Raw genomic sequence first — 16,580 nt, 5'->3', positions numbered from 1 at the left:
CTTCAATTAAAATATGCAGTTGTATCTTTAATGGGTACTTTGAGTTTTTCAGATTGCTATTGATTGGTCTTACAGAGTGTTTATATGTATGCATATGTGTTTATGCATGATCTTTTTTCTTGCATAGTTCAGGAGATATCCAGTACCATTAACAAATAAATAAAAGAAATGAAAATGTAGAGAATTAGTAGCCTTCCAAACACTTCAAGGAGGAGATAAATTGCTTTTGTCTTAGAGTGTTTTTGATATTTACAGTTAATTTAAGGTAAACGGTATTTGCAACGTAGATAATTACATTTCTTTCTTCATTTCGTGACAGAGTCTTGAAATCCTTATTCTGCTCAGTGTCTACATTTTCTTGCAGCATTTTTTTTTTCCATTAATTATTAAAAGAATAGCACTGCATAAAATATTGATCGGTTGCCTGACATTCATTTCAGAACTATACACAGAGCAAAAAGGTAATACAAGTCTTTTCAAGAGCTCTCTCTCCTCTGTTTTTGTAGTATATGAACAGAGACTTAAAATGTTTATTTTACTACCTTGGTATTTTTAACATTCTCAAATACAACAGCTATTCAGCTTAATTCTTTTCTAATAGCAATATTTCTTATTAAAATTAGCATTTTATAAGCTAAAATTTGCAAATGTCTTAAAATGAGACAGTTTGAATGGCAGTTGGTGTCCCAGAAATATGCAGACTAAATTATTGACAGAATATTGAGAGTCTAGTTTTCCACATGGAAATTGTGAACGTGCTTTTCTTTTTTCTCTCTTATTTTATATAGATATTTCAATTGCAAGATTTAAATAGCCTATTCTAGAAAGTGCAGCATGCCCTAGAGGAAAAGTCATACAGTACAATAATCTAACCTTTAAAATAAATCCCTTGAGTCAAACTCAGTTCTTGGTGGCCACAGATACTTCACATGCTTGTTTTCTTGGCAACAACATAGATGTGGTTTGCCAAGTTGTTATTTTCTGTTATGGTTTTTTTTTCAATTCCCAGTCTCAGCTATAGTTAAAAATATATGATACATAAAGCAATATCTATGTATCTCTCACTGTTAAAACAACATTAATGGTTTTGTAATTTCTTATAGCATTGGCAAAAAGTGTAAAGCCAAATAAAAAAAGAAAAAAAGAGAGAGGCCATTCTTGACATATGCTATAACATCTCTTTGGTATTAAAAACTCACATTTCCATAACCTTTAACAGGGTGAAGTGCTGTATCATAAGACATTCTATAAGTGCCCATTTGAGTGTGTCAGATGGACACTTACAGAATGCATCCCAAATCCAAGACTCATGATTCTCATAGAATTTAAATTGGGCATATAAATGAGCTTATGACAAAATACACAATATTATAAAATGCCTGGTTTATTTAGATGTAAATCACTAACAGGATATAAGTAATTTTAATTATTTGTACTTGTTTGTGTGTGTGTGTTTGTGTATTTTATGGGGCATTTTTTGTCATTTTGTAAAAATAACTTCTACCAATAACTAGAGATATGCAGTGCAATGAGATAAAGAAGAATTGAAGAGAAATCAAGTCTGATAATAATATTTGATTGAACTAAAGACTAAACTATTAGCAGTAAAAGGAAAGAATATAAAGTTGGTTTATTTGATCAAAGCTAAAATAAGACATTTTTTTCCTAATGTTCTGGCAATCCATTCTGTAGATCTTGCAGAACCAGGATTGAAAATATGTTTTTGCTAATAGATAGGGGATGGGATATCGGATTTCTTTTTAACCTTTTAGGTAGTGAAGAATTATTAAATTTGTTTATAAGTGTTATGATGAAGGTAGGAAGTCACTTCTTTATATTACTTCTTTTTTCCTGTATTATTTATTATTTGTTTCTGTTCTATTCTTTCCCTACTTTTGTACTAGCTTTTACTATTGTAATTAAATTTCCTAATAAAATACTAAAAATAAAAATTATATTTAAAATGAGTTATAAATAAGTGTTTCATGTACACTTAAACACTTACTTTGCCTTGGTCTGCAAACCATTACAAAACCCAAATTTCTACCATGCTGTATGTATGTATGTATGTATATATGTGTGTGTGTGCGTGTGTGTGTGTGTGTGTGTGTGTGTGTGTGCGCAAGTTTTGGTGTATTTGGGTCTTTTCCCGTGTAAGATTTAGAGTATCTTGGCGATGTTTCGAAGAGGTCCCACTCGTCATCTTCAGGCTGGTGTCTTTGGCTTCATGCTTGGAGGAAAGCGTGATCGGAGCTGCCGTCTCTCTATAAATACTGGTGGGGAGGTGTGGGGTGCTGGCTTTGTTGCTGTGAGCAGGTTGGTTGCCTGTGTTGTTACATCTTGATGAGTTGATGTTTGCAGATTAGTCAGCTGTTTCATAACATGTATATATATAGGAACACAACATTCTGTTTTCCAGAGACATCCAGTAACATAATTGTGGAACAGAATGATTTTCCTTGATCTTTTTATGGAGTGTGCCAAACTCTAATCCAGCACTTTCTCTATCTGCCAGCATCTACCCATACATTTAATAAGATAAGAAAAAAAATAGTCTCTTTACTTTGAGAACAACAACCATAAAGAATGGGAAAATGTATTTATGACCAAAGTGAAAATAGTAATTTAACAAAAGCTTTTTTTGTGGTCATTGAAATGCACTCTAACATTTCTGTAAATATATCATGCAGTGGTAGCAAGATTACATAGGCATATGGATGCATAAGAACATAAAGAACAAAAATTTTCTGACATCAATTTACTTTTTCTGACTATCTGTTCCTTACAGTTACACGGCAGCTATTCCCTATAGAATATAAAAGCATGAAGCTCTTAAAATGTCACTTTAAATTAATGCCAGTATGTTTCAATTGACTAATTTATTTATATTCTTGATGTAATTTTCAAAAGTGAGCTGACAGTTTAGCTGTGCATTTCTTTTTCCATCAAGGAAATAACTGATGGGACTTTATTCAGCAGCAAGTGGATATCTTTGCTATGCATAGCTTTTTTTAATGATTTGGACTACATATAGGGTAGGAATACTTTTTATTATTTCATACCAGCTCAAGAAAACCGCAAAACTCTTTTCTGTACAGTCTGGGATTCTTTTCATTTCTCTATTTTTTCACTCCATTTCAGTACTACAAATATGCTTTTCATTTTATTTACCTTGTTTTATTGTTATTTTTTTTTAAAAAAAATCTATTAAAATTTTAACAGGAGATATTATAAAACTCTGTTGTGATGAAAAAAAAATGAAATTAGAGGCCCATAAAAAAAATAAAATGTAAAGATAAGACAGAGGAAATCATAATGCATCAGCTGTTATTTATATATTTACTGAGTGTAATTCTTAATGGAGTAATTTATTTATGATTTTAATCCATATAGTCTCCTATTTCAAATACATGACTTTGGGAAATTTACAACAATTCAAAACAAAACAAAAACATACAATATAAAAACATATCCTAATAGGTTGTTTTCATGTAGAGACACATCTTTTTAAAGTAAAAATATAACTACAAATATAGAGTTTTTAGTAGTCTCTAAGCTTGGTTGTTTATTTGTAGATGTTCTGTTACCAGACTAGGTAGCGTCTTCAGTGCTGGAGTTGTAGAAGTTATCCATTCTAGTAACAATGGTCTGTAAACAAACAACCGAGCTCAGAGAACACCAAGGACTCCACAGCTCAACCCTGAGCTACATATATTCTCTTCTAAACACAGTAACTCCAAAGGTAGTAGTTTATGCAATTAAAATAGCAAAATATACTTCCAAACTAGATAAAGAATATTTGCTTGGATTTTGCCAGTTTAGTTTTTTCCCCCCTATACGTTCTCCTTGTGATGTTTAATTATAATTGCATGCATAGATAAAACATGAAAATAATGTATGAATAATTTAGGGTGTTATATTACTTTTAAGTTTTATTTTCTGCTTTTGTCTTTTCAGTTTGCTTTTAGACTTTTAAAAGTTGATGGACTAGAAATGCAAATACATAAAAACCAGGGGTGAAATCCATTTTTTCCCCCTACCAGTTCTGTGGGCATGGTTTGATGGGCGTGGCAGAGGAAGGATATTGCAAAATCTCTATTCCCTCCCCACTCTGGGGCCAGCCAGAGGTGGTATTTGCCGGTTCTCCAAACTACTCAAAATTTCTGCTACTGGTTCTCCAGAACCTGTTAGAACCTGCTGGATTTCACCCCTGATAAAAACCTAATACTGATAGTGAATTCATCTAATACTAATACTAAGAATGCCATTAAAACAGCCCTGGGCATATGACCTTGAAATAAAGTTGTAGGTAAACAGGATTACAAGTTTGAAATTTTCTTTGCCACATTTTTTAAAAAAGCTAATTGTAATAATATTGTACAGAAGAGTTAACTACATTCAAGCTTGAAAAATCCAGTGTCTGTCTACTCTGATTTTTGATATTCCACCTAAATCCTATTTGTAGAGAAGAAACTGACAGTATGTTGGTCATGCTCGGAATATAGAAAACTATGAAATGTTAATATTGTGTTATGATTTTAATTAACATGAAAATATGTTTATTAAGTTAAGAAGTAGATGATGCCGTTTGTATTCACATGTATATTGTGTTTTAGTTGTGTGATGTTTCTTTGATCTTTGTGAAAATTTTAAAGAAGGCCTATTCAATTGTGAAATTTAAACTCTTGACGACTCTGTTTCAAATTACAATAAAACATAATTAAAGAGAGGGCTACATCTCTCTGCTGATAACTAATTTAACTGTTAAAAATCTCTTTCACGCATATCTGTCATTGGGTAGACATTTTTGATACTGTACAATGAACTGTTGGGTATAATATAATAGCAAGTGTAATGTTTAATGACTCATTAAGCAATAAGCATAAGATAAATTTAATATGAAGATTGACACTCTGTTTCATTTGGCAAAAATAAAGTATTTTCTTCTCAGGGTAATCTGTTACTTTTATATATCGTACTACCTAGCTGTAAAATGGTAGTGTAAGCAAGCTAAACATTCAAAGTATATTCTGCTTGCCCATTTGTAAAAATGTACTATGTAACGGCTATCACTGAAATTGATGATTAATTCTTTGCCCTGTAATGCTGGTACTACATTCTGGAGCACTGCACAGTTCGTCAAAATATTTTTATGGCTGTAAGTGATAGGGAGGCAATAAGCAGAAATCACCTTACTTTCCCCACCCTCCAATTTGTTCAGTTTCATCCTACCAGTGCTTGATGGTGCGGTTTGAACTATAGTCTCTTTATATGTGTATTAGTGCAGATATTATTATGCTAATGCAATCCTATTTTAGGTTTGTTTTTGAGTTGGTGGTAAAAATATTACAGGCTGTTTTCCTTATTTTTAATAAATATAAAAATATTATTAATATATTGCAAATCCTTGTATTCAGTACAACATGTGTCATTACAACCTATGCCAATGATTATTACTAAAAACTAAAATCTTATAGAATTAAAGGAAAATTTTTAGAAACAGAGAACACACTGTGTTTTAATGATGCATTTCTTTAATCTGAAATTACTATTTTCAGGTACAACTGAAAACCAGCTTTTCAAGTCAGTATATAATTCGTACCCAGCCCACAAATGCATGCCTGTCTACACTTGAATGTGCAGCTATTGCCCTAGCCATCGTGGAAAAAAATGATGCAATTAAAGAGGTAGGTAATTTTAAAGCCATGTATACCACTAATGGAATAACCAAATGTAAGCTATGCTTATTTTTTTAAAGAAAAAAATAGGTTGTTTTACTGGCCATGGTTCAAATTTTTCACTTCATCTTTTCTTAAATCTTCCTACATTAAGTTTAGAAAACCTGGCAGGAATAAATGTGATTCTCCTAAGGTTTTTTTCCCTTACCCCACCTATTCTTACATTAACCTTACCACTCCTTTTCATATGCTTCATCCCATTTCTTTGATAGACCTTCTAGAAAACTTCTTTTTCAACATTGGGTACTGTTTGTCCACTATGGCACAAAGTATGTAAAATAAATTCCTTTGGTTTTCACTGTCATTTTGTTAGCTAAATAAGGGGTGGGGGTGGATAATGAAGTAAAGGAAAATTTGGAAATAATTCAAAGAAAGAGTCAATGATGTCTTTATACCAAGCATATGAGATTAATAAGACACTTGATTTGTTGTGTTTGTTGCATAACTGTGTTTGCATTTTTTTTCAGCAAAGTTATCAAAGTTATAATGGCACTGGACCATGACCCAAGTTATGGTAACAAATGGGCTATGACCGGTTTCTGAATAAACAAACATTGCAGCGCGCACACACACACACACACACACACACACCAGTGACATGATCGTGATCTGGGCACTTGGGAATTCAACTCACAACTACATTACAGGGATCTGTGGTCACATGTTTGCCCTTCTGTCCTGGCTTCTCACAAGCTAAGTCAATGGGAAAGCAGGTGGGGAAGCTTGCAGGTCACTCCAGTAAGTCAATTCTTGCTGCAGCACTCTCTGCTCATGGCCTCCATCAGATTTCCGAAGACCTGTCCCAGTCTGTGCTGGCCCTCGTACTGCTTTCCACCACCAGTCCATGGCACTCCCATATCTGGGACCAACATAATTTCCTCTTAAGACTCCACGTGTTTTGGGTATGGTAGCAACTGTGACTGGTAAGATTGCCATCAATAAGTGATACAATCATGTGATGTCACACTTTACAACTGCATTGCTTAGCAATGGAAATTTCCATCCCAGTTGCCAGTATAACTTGAGGAAGCTTGAATTTTCACCTTTTAATCTATATAATGTGGATGTGCAGGTTTGAATAAATATAGAAATATATGTTAAAAGTAATCTATTGTTTCATTAAATACATTGCATAGCTATTATTTGATCATATATCTGTGGGACATTACCAAATTCAGTTTAGCAGAAGTGCATTTTTTTTCTCCATGTAGCCTACAGCTTTAGTTTAAGGTTGGCAGATTTCTGCAGCTGAATCTCCAGTTGAGCAGATATAAGAGGAAGAAAAGAAAGAAAGCAGGTTAAGATTTGCAACCATGGAACAACAACCTAATCTTGTTTCTTTATTCAGAAATAAGTCCCTCTCACCTACCGAGGCTTTCAAAAATTGTATTTGAAATTGCAGTGTCTTTCTGTGCCTTCTTTGCTTTTTAACCATCCTTTTCTTTCATATTTTTCCTTCTCTCTGTTATTGTACTGTCATTAATCCCTCTCCTAACTCAAAGCTGTGACTTCAGTTCCTTGTGTAACTGCTGCTTAACCAACAATTATGACAAGATTTAGAAACTAGTGCAAAGGGAGTTTATAAAGAGAAATAAATATGTGCAAAGGGAGTTTGTAAGGAGAAATAAAAAAGGAAAAGAAGAAAAACATAGTTTTCCTTTACCATGAGCTAAGAGAATCAATATGTGAGCTTTGTAAAGGAATATATTTGAATATTTGATGGAGTTGCAATTTATATATCACATGTAGTTTAGGATATTTGTTCCTTCATGCAGCCAGACTCAGTTTTTAGTAAAAGCAACATTGACTATCATGAATGTCTATAGTTTTCTTTTCAAAGGATAGTAGAGTATTCTTGTTATGAGGAAGATGTTTGGTATACTATTAAAGTATACCAAAGTATTTACCATAAAGTAAATACTTATCATAAAACATATTTATCATGTTTGTGATCAAGAAGGGAAAGAAGGTAGAAAGAATAGGTATTGTCTAGGATGGAAAACTGCTGAATAATTCTGTCACCTACCACCACCTTTCCAATAGCAGCTGATTAATCTTTCCTAAGTTAAAAAATGGAACTCAAATGCCATATTATTTTGTGTCCCTGATGGCCCTATTCTCTGTAAAGATTAAATTGGTTGTCAGGCAATTGGTGAGGTAACTGACAATGGACGGATCTTGTTGCTCTACCTTCAAATTGATCTCAAAAATATTGTGATGAAAATCCACATATCACACATACATGAGAAATAGTACACAGAACATGAAATACTTTTTAGAGGATATAAAATGTGAGAACTGGGTTGTGTGTATGATTTGGAATTATTGACAATTCTACTTTTGCCTCCTGCTACCCCTGCATCTATCTATTTTTCAGTCTGTCCTGTTAGCCAGATTTGCACTTGCTATCATTGTTGTAGAATGCTTATAATCTTATGTCAGTCAAGTGATTAATAGTCCTACATGCAAAATAATTGCTTCACAAGTTATTTTTCAAAATGACCTAAGCAAACTTAGTAATCATCATGAAGATTAAAATGTATCTGTAAGCCCACTTCCATATGTAGATATTAATATGAGATAAAAAGTATATATTATCTCAAAACTTTTACAATAGCTACCCTGTTTCTCCCAAAATAAGACATCCCCTGATAATAAGCCCAATCGGGCTTTTGAGCGCATGCACTAAAATAAGCCTCCCCCGAAAATAAGCCCTCCCTGAAAATATTTAAAACGCAGAGCTGGAAATCATATAAGACGGCAATTGGACCCCATCTTGCTCCACGTGCCCCATAATAATAAGACCTCCCTGAAAATAAGGCCAAGCGCTTATTTCGGGGTTCAAAAAAATATAAGACAGGGTCTTATTTTCTGGAAAACACGGTATTTCAATCTACTTAACAGCTTAAAACTGCCAAATGCCATTACAAGAATTTGGCACATGACATCCCTAGAGGTTAAGCTTATTTTACTAGATTAAAGAAGAACAATAAGACATTAACCTTTGTTTTGTGAGAGATCCCACTGCTTTGTGATGGAAGACTCTGTCAAAATACTAAAATGCTTTCCATGCACTTTGCCTTTTGGACATGTTACTTGAAATGGCTGTCAGCTTTTCTAGAAATTCCGCCAAAGATGATTTTTAACTTAGAGCTTATTCTTTATTGCAAATGTTTAAATTAAATAGGCTGAAAAAGCTTTTTTAAATACATAGGCAATATACTGAAAAACAGATTTATCATGTAGCCAAAAAACAAAACAAAAACCAATCACTATCTTTGAATTTTTGGAAGATGTATCTGTCATGTCATAATGAAACTAGAAACGTTATAGACATGTAGAGAGTTCACAGAGATAGAAATCAATCTAGTCCTTTATCATTATCACCACATAACATCTTTTTATTTTTAGTTATTCATTAAATTGATATTCTGCTTTTCACTGAGGCGGTCAAGGCTGTCATGGCAAATGCTCCATCTTGCTATCTTTGTCCTTGGCCCAAAGTTATCCAGTGAAATTCTGTGGCTGAGTGTGCAGCAGAACCTGGATCTTCATGTTCTGAGTCCAATATCTGTACACAGTATGATACTCGGTCTCTCAATTAGTACTTAAAGTCTACTGAAGTGATAATGCAATCTTCAGCATTGCTTTTCTGCTTAAAAACAAATATTTTATAAGAAAACAATTTTGACAATAAGATCTGGGGGAGGGGTTTGTTATGTTTTTTTTAAAAAAAATAAATAATAAAAATGGAAAAGCGTAATTGACTTTTAAAGTAATTTTAAAGGTAAATTATTTTGTGCATAAAAGATAAATTAAAAAAGAAAAGGATTAAGAAAAATAGAAAAAAGAGAAAGTTTCAAGAGCAAAACAGAGAAATAAAAACTGATTATGTAAAGACAGGAATCAGAAAAAAAAGCAACAGTTCCAACAGTTGTAAATAAACTAATTGATCTACTTCTCTCAAAAATTCCTTCAAACTCTTTATTCTTTTAAAATAATCAAACCCTGAAATTTTCATTTCACTTTTCTCCATTTTTAGCAAAAAATTCATAAAGGTTTTCTAGTCTTTTATAGAAGTACTTATTATTTTGTCCCTGATCAAAGGAATCATTTCCGCCATTTTTGCCATTTTCACACTCCATTCCTCTGTGATAGGTAGTAATAGCAATAGCACTTAGACTTGTATACCTCTTCATAGTGCTTTACAGCCCTTTCTAAGCATTTTACAGAGTCAGCATATTGCCCCCAACAATCTGGGTATGTCAGTATTTCTCCATCATTGTGCAAATAATAAACTTGTTGCAGTCACTATATATATAAAATCAATCTTCCATAAATCTTTTCTAATTCGCTATCCATAAATCCTAATAAAAAAAGTTCTGGTTTTTCCCCCAATAGTAATCTTTAAAATTATTTGTATCCAAATGTATATATTGGTATTTTATGTCATTTTCACAAGTCTACCATGCATGTTTACTTCCTGCTTTTCACATTTCCAACGTTGATTTGAAGTATCTTTATATGTCTTTTATATTTCTTTTCTGGAGTCTTATATAAAGATACATCTTCTTCTTTGTATTATTCTCATCATACCATGGGATCTGCAGGTACATAAAATGATGTACATAAAAAGGTACATCCTTTTATAAAAATTATTTCTTAAACTATAGCATAATATGAATTTCATCCACATTCTCTCCCATTTAGCTGTCTGCATATTATAATGAAAATGAATTGCCCATTTTATCATGCAACCTTTAACCTCTTCCTCTTTCATTCAAATCTTAATGAGGCTTTATACATTTTACAGTCACATATTCATGATTCCTATATAATTCAGTTCAAATTTCATTTTATATTGCTCAATCCAGTAATATTTCATGTATATTAAATCTTTCTTTTAAATGTGCAGATGAAAACCTTTGAAAATTAATTCAATTGTTCTCATGGCATTATCTTGATTTTTCCATTTTCCTTACTGATAAATCTTGATATGTTAAGCAATACAATTTTTCCACTGTTTCTTTTCTATAAAATGCTTGCTATACTGAAAGCAATGAGGTATTTTTGGACATAGCCCTGATTTGCATTTATTCCGTATTATTAATATGGTACTTTCTACGTAATTTTTTTTTTTTACATCTACATTAATTTTAACTTTGCAAAGCCATAAAAACTAATGCCAACCAAATATCGGGTTATATTCTTCTAATTCTTATATTATTTAATTTCTCAGCAACACTCATTTTTTCATCCAAACCAAGCAGCAGGCTGAAAAATATAATTTAAAATCGGGCAATCCCAATACTCTTTTCTTCTGTATATTCAAGAATTTTATATTTAACCTTTTATTTTTTCCACTACCATATAAATTTGAACACATCTTTTTTCCACCACTTAAAACTGCATCGTTTTTCAAAAAAAGTATTTTTTAAAATAAAAACAACATTCTAGGAAATACTTTCACTTTCACTACATAAATTCTTCATAATTGTATTTTCCCATCTTAAAAAAAGTCTTTCATAATTTCATTCCATACATTGATATAATTATTTTGAAATAATATACAATTCATATTAATTATGGTAAAACCCAAATATTTCACTTTTTTCTCTAACCAGTTTTTACCATCAACTCTTTTTGATATTCCATTTTTATATTTTTATAAAAGTTTTCCACTTCTCTTTGTTAACTTTAAATCCAGTTAATGCACCCAATTTTTTTAGCTGTTCCATTCATATATTTATTACTTTTAATTATTCTGAATTTAATTATTCTTAATTATCTGCAAATTTCTATACCAGTCTATAACCTTCATCCAAGCTACTTTTTCATATTGTTTTATGCATCTGAGCCGTGGTGGTGCAGTGGTTAGAATGCAGTATTTCAGGCTAATTCTGCTGACTACCAGTGGTTCAGTCTTCACCAACTCAATGTTCACTCAGCCTTCCATCCTTCTGAGGTCGGGAAAATGAGGACCCAGATTGTTGGGGACAATATGCTAACTCTGTAAACTGCTTAGAATTGGCTGTAGAGCACTAAGTCTAAGTATTATTGCTATTGCTATCTGTTAAGAACTTAAAGAACTAAAATGAACACCAGTGGCAGAAATGGAGAGCCTTGAGTTGTCCTTTTTTGAATGCTACAGGATCTAGACGGTGGTAAACCAGTGGCACATGGAGCCATGTCGCCTGGTACACGTGGCATTGCCCATTTCTCTTCCGGGTTTCAGGTGCATATGCGTGCACAACAATCAGCTGGCCTTTTTGCATGTGGCAGTGCCGGAAACTGGAAGAGCTGGTCTTCTGTTTTCCTGCGTGAGCGTGAGTGCCAGCCAGCAGATCATCGCGCACATGCACACCAGAAACCCGTAAGACAGAAATTCATTTTTGGGCGTGTGCATGCGCCCTTGGCAGCTTCTCTTCCGGGTTGCAGCCCATACACGCGCCCTCCACTGGTCTAGATGGTATAGACCATCACTGATCTAGACAGTTTGCCATTGACTGTAATTTGTGCTGTTTGTGTAGTATATATCGATCACACTCATTTAATAACACTTTCTGCAAATTTCATATTTTCCAAAATTAAATAGATAAGTCTAGTTCAAGTTGTCAAATGCTTTCCTCTCATCAGTAAAGATCAACACATCTTGTTTTTCATTGTGGTGTTCCAAAATATTCTAATATAATAAAATTATATGTTTGATATCTGTCAACTGTCTTTTAGGTAAGAAACTACACTGGTCATCATGTGTAAAATCCTGCAGAATAGTTTTCATTCTTTCGATTAAAATGATACTAAATATAATCTTTGTTCAATAATGATATTGGTCAGTCTTTTTTTTTCCCCCTTTGGTAAAGAAGTGGGTAATCGAAGATAACTGACACACAACTGGAAAATGACAGTGCAGAAAGGGACACAGTGACAAATAACTTCAATATTATTGCCAGGAAAACTACATGATGTAACAATGTGTCATCAGGCATTTTGCTCAGGGGAGTCTGCTCCTTTATATTTACTTACAGAGACAATTTTGTACTTTCAGGATTTATAATTGTGTCATCAAAAATAATGTCCTTCCTATAATTAACATTATGGAATCATAGTAATGGAAAACATTTTGTCTACAATAGATTCTTTGCCCCAAAACGTTTTCTCTTAATTTACTATTTCTAGCTTATTTAGCAAGAAATAGTAGTGGAAGCTAAATTCATTCTTACTAGTGACATAGTACTAAGCAGTTCAACATGTAAACCAACAGAGAAAAGTGTGAAACTGAGATGGTAACTGCTTTTAAAATCATGCTTGAAATTGCTTCAGTGGCTTTAAAAAAAAACAGGGACATATTCCACAGCCTCAAGCAAATTTATTTATAGATTAATATCACTTCCAAGTAAATAGGCTCAGAAGCAAAGTATTTATTTCACTTCATGCAACTAAAGGCTTAGGTAATTTATGTCTAGCTCTAAGTTTTCTTTTTTTTTCTCTTTCTTTCTAACCAGACTGTACTTCGTCCTCTTCAAGCTCTTTGTGCTTTCCAGATCCAGCATGGTGCCCAAGTCCATCACAGCAAGGAGCATCTTCTTAAAAATGGTTTATATGACAAACCAATGCCAAAAAATAAACGCAAGCTCAGGAGAATGGAACTTTTAGTGAATAATGTTAAAATTTAGGGGTGTCATATAGATTTATTATTAAAGATTTTTATTCCTTTTAGCTAATGAAGTGGAGTTAATTATGGATTTGATCCAAATAAAAATATCCTAAAATGAAACACATTCACGTGGCTGCCTGCCCAGATTTCAAGACTGATACAAAGGCAAAATGCCTGGGAAGCTTTTCGAATATCTGCCTGAATTTTTCATGATAATGATGAAGCTGAAGCAAGAAGGAACATACGTTTTCTTAAGTGTTTCATTTTGACTTAAATTAAACCATAATTTGAATGTTTTTCTCTTAATTTCTTACTAAAGTGCAGATATGTAATATTAATATTGATATGGCAGGTGGATATTGGTACTGTAAGTCATAGAAATCCTAGTAGACACAAGAATCCGTAATTCCTGTTTTTTCAACAGTTAACAAACCTGTTTTGAAATAAGTGTATTTTGGGGCCTATATTTTTCTATTCATTAAAGCCTGGCAAAAAATAGACATTCCAATCTTAAAACAACAAGCAAACAAAGAGTATGAGATGCACTCCTCTTTCTATGACATTGCAAACAGACCATGGGATGAAAGCACAAATTTTTTTATGGCGATTACATTCTACTTTTTCTTGGTAGTATTGTTGTGTTTGTTTCAAAAGATTATATTTTTATATGAATAGTGCATTTTTATCCAATTTAAGAGCTATTGTAACATAAATTAAAGATTAAGAAGATGAAAAATAATGCCTTGAGTCAGTATTATATATCTATCCATGTAGTTTGTCTAGAAAGAAATGAAATCAATATACCTGAAATTATAAATTGCAAGCAAAAACTGCTAATTTTGACATAGAACTTTGCTATTGTATAGAGACCTACACGAAACGTGGATAACTGGGAAGTTACAAGCAATCAGGCATTGTATGTATTGATGAGAATGGTACCATTTATTTTACCTTATTTCAGACTCAATACCAGATACATTATTTTATCCTGACATTTGGCTTCATTATCATGAATGCTACTTTTTTTTTTTTTTAGAATATTTAAATTTCTTAAAAGAACAGAAAAATTTGTACTTTAGAAGTGAGCCAACTAATAAGCATCTTGGTACATCAAAATTTTGTAAGTTCCAGCTAGTCAAAATTTTTCTTCAGACATGTGAGATGTAACCGCAAGCTCTCTCACAGTAGATGAATGATTGGCACCACTAATAAACCTCCAAGCAGTCTATTCACAAGGTTACGGAAGATATTCATTATAATTGCAGCAAATATTTATGTTATATTAAATATTTCTGCAGTTGAAACTCCAGGTCACCAATGTAATCCCCGGGTCATAGATGCTTCCACTGGCACCTGTCAAGTCCTAATTTTAACTGATTTTGATTTATACTTTTTAAAACTTAAATTAAATGCAAATATGGGCTGCTTCAAAGCACCAATTTTCAACTTCATTTTTATTTCGAAGAATATTGCTGGTTCCAATAAATGATAGGTAGGCATTGCAAGAAATTAAAAATTGCAATCCAGTGCTTGCAACTTTACCTATCTGTCCTGGGAGGGAAAAGCATGCTGAGTAATGGAAAGAATCTGTTGGAAAAAAGTAAGCATGGAATGGATGGTCTCATCAGTTTGTTGTCTGGTAGTTATGTTTTATAACAAACTATTTTTTTAAGAAAAATCACAGAATGTTTTCAGAAGTTGAAATGTATTTACTGCTCCCAAAATATTAGAAATTCTAACACTGTTGGGACTAACCAATAACATTGATCATACTTTTTAATATTTCAAAGATCAGTGATTTGCATGCATTTTGTCTGAAGGTTTTGGTTCATGTAGAAAAATATGAAGCATAAAAATAGTTAGACCAGCTGATCTTATTGAAGATATTGAATCTTTTAAATACATTCTTAATAGTGTGTTTAACATACTACTAATACATGGAAGACAAGCTGTGATACTTTCTATATTGAGCTGCCACTAAAAGAAAATTCAGAATTTAAGTGAGTGGAGGTAAAATTATACCATTGATTTTATGATTTTCAGGTTGCATATTACACTTTGTTTTCAATCTTTTAAAGTCCAAAATAGTTTGTGGAAAAGTTCCTAATATTATCTCCATCTTGATAAATCATAATGTATGTCACTAAATTCCATTCAAGAAATCGTTTTTAAAAATATATGGATATGGATATGGATATGGATATTTTAAGGAATGATTGTATGTTTTTAGGGATTTGGTGAAGAAGTTTATGTACAAGGGATCAGAAGAATCTTCTGCACTTGTCCTGTAATAAAACTGGTCTTGTGTGCCAGTCTGTCTTATTAAATCCCCGCTGTAGCAATGCCCAGTTCATATGAAGATAAGAATTAGAGTTCAAAGTATTAAACATCAAATTCAAATTGAAGTTCATCTAATAAGAACATATAATAATAATAGTCTCTTATTCTGCCAGAATTGTTTTGTCAGGAACATTTGAAAAGAGACTATTCTTCACCATGGATTCAGAGAGTCTCTTCTAATTTGTGGAAAATAATAATTATAAATAAATGCCTCTTGAATGATATATGTGGCTATGTGTTTTAAACAGAAGAAAATTATTGTCATTTCCTTGAACAAGAATGCTTGATTAAAGAGTTTAGGACACAAAATATGTTTGCAAATTTTTTTTGCAGGATAGCTGTTCTTAATGTTGTTGATTTCTACCTGAAAATATCTAATGCATTATTCAGAAAAGGCAGAAGCAAATGCTGAATGACCCAGGAATTCCAACGTGAAATTATGTTGGAACCAAAACAACTATGTAAAATGGATGATAAGAACTAATGCTCAGTTTTAAATTTTAATTGGTTTGGTCTCAAAAGAAAAGCGAAGGCATAGTTAGCGTACATTCTTAAAAAGCACTTTGGCATGCTACCTATTAGAGCTATTTTAAGTAACTTGCTCTAAAAAGGAATTCAGGGGAGCAAGTGGTAACTTGACATGAATAGAGAAGAACAAAGCAAATCTTTATAGAGTTAAGGGTGATTTCCATATTTGGCAGTCAGTGGTGGTGTTTAAGAAAAACCTCTTTACCTAATACTTGGACCAATTGCATCTTTATTTCTCTAAAGACATGGATTGGATGGTTCTGCTATGGGGAACAATCAAGCAAAAAAGAAATTTTGCTTAAGAAAGATTACCAGTC

The 16,580-nt window shown here is 32.6% G+C and overlaps 1 protein-coding gene across 1 annotated transcript in view; it reads left to right on the top strand.

Annotated features, from left to right (window-relative positions):
• Nucleotides 1–15,959, top strand: part of DTWD2 (DTW motif tRNA-uridine aminocarboxypropyltransferase 2) — a 74,196-nt gene extending 58,237 nt beyond the window's left edge. Inside the window, exons 5-6 of the mRNA XM_034432814.2 lie at nt 5,559–5,687; nt 13,244–15,959. Of these exons, the coding sequence (XP_034288705.1) occupies nt 5,559–5,687; nt 13,244–13,414 (300 nt within the window). The 3' untranslated portion in view covers nt 13,415–15,959. The remainder of the gene's footprint in view (nt 1–5,558; nt 5,688–13,243) is intronic.
• The last annotated feature ends 621 nt before the right edge of the window (nt 15,960–16,580 follow it).

Source organism: Pantherophis guttatus, chromosome 2 (assembly GCF_059756535.1).
Source record: "Pantherophis guttatus breed Tessera chromosome 2, ASM5975653v1, whole genome shotgun sequence".
NCBI lineage: Eukaryota > Metazoa > Chordata > Lepidosauria > Squamata > Colubridae > Pantherophis > Pantherophis guttatus.
The sequence above is the reverse complement of the archived record's forward strand: the minus strand, read 5'-3'. Positions and strand labels throughout refer to the sequence as shown.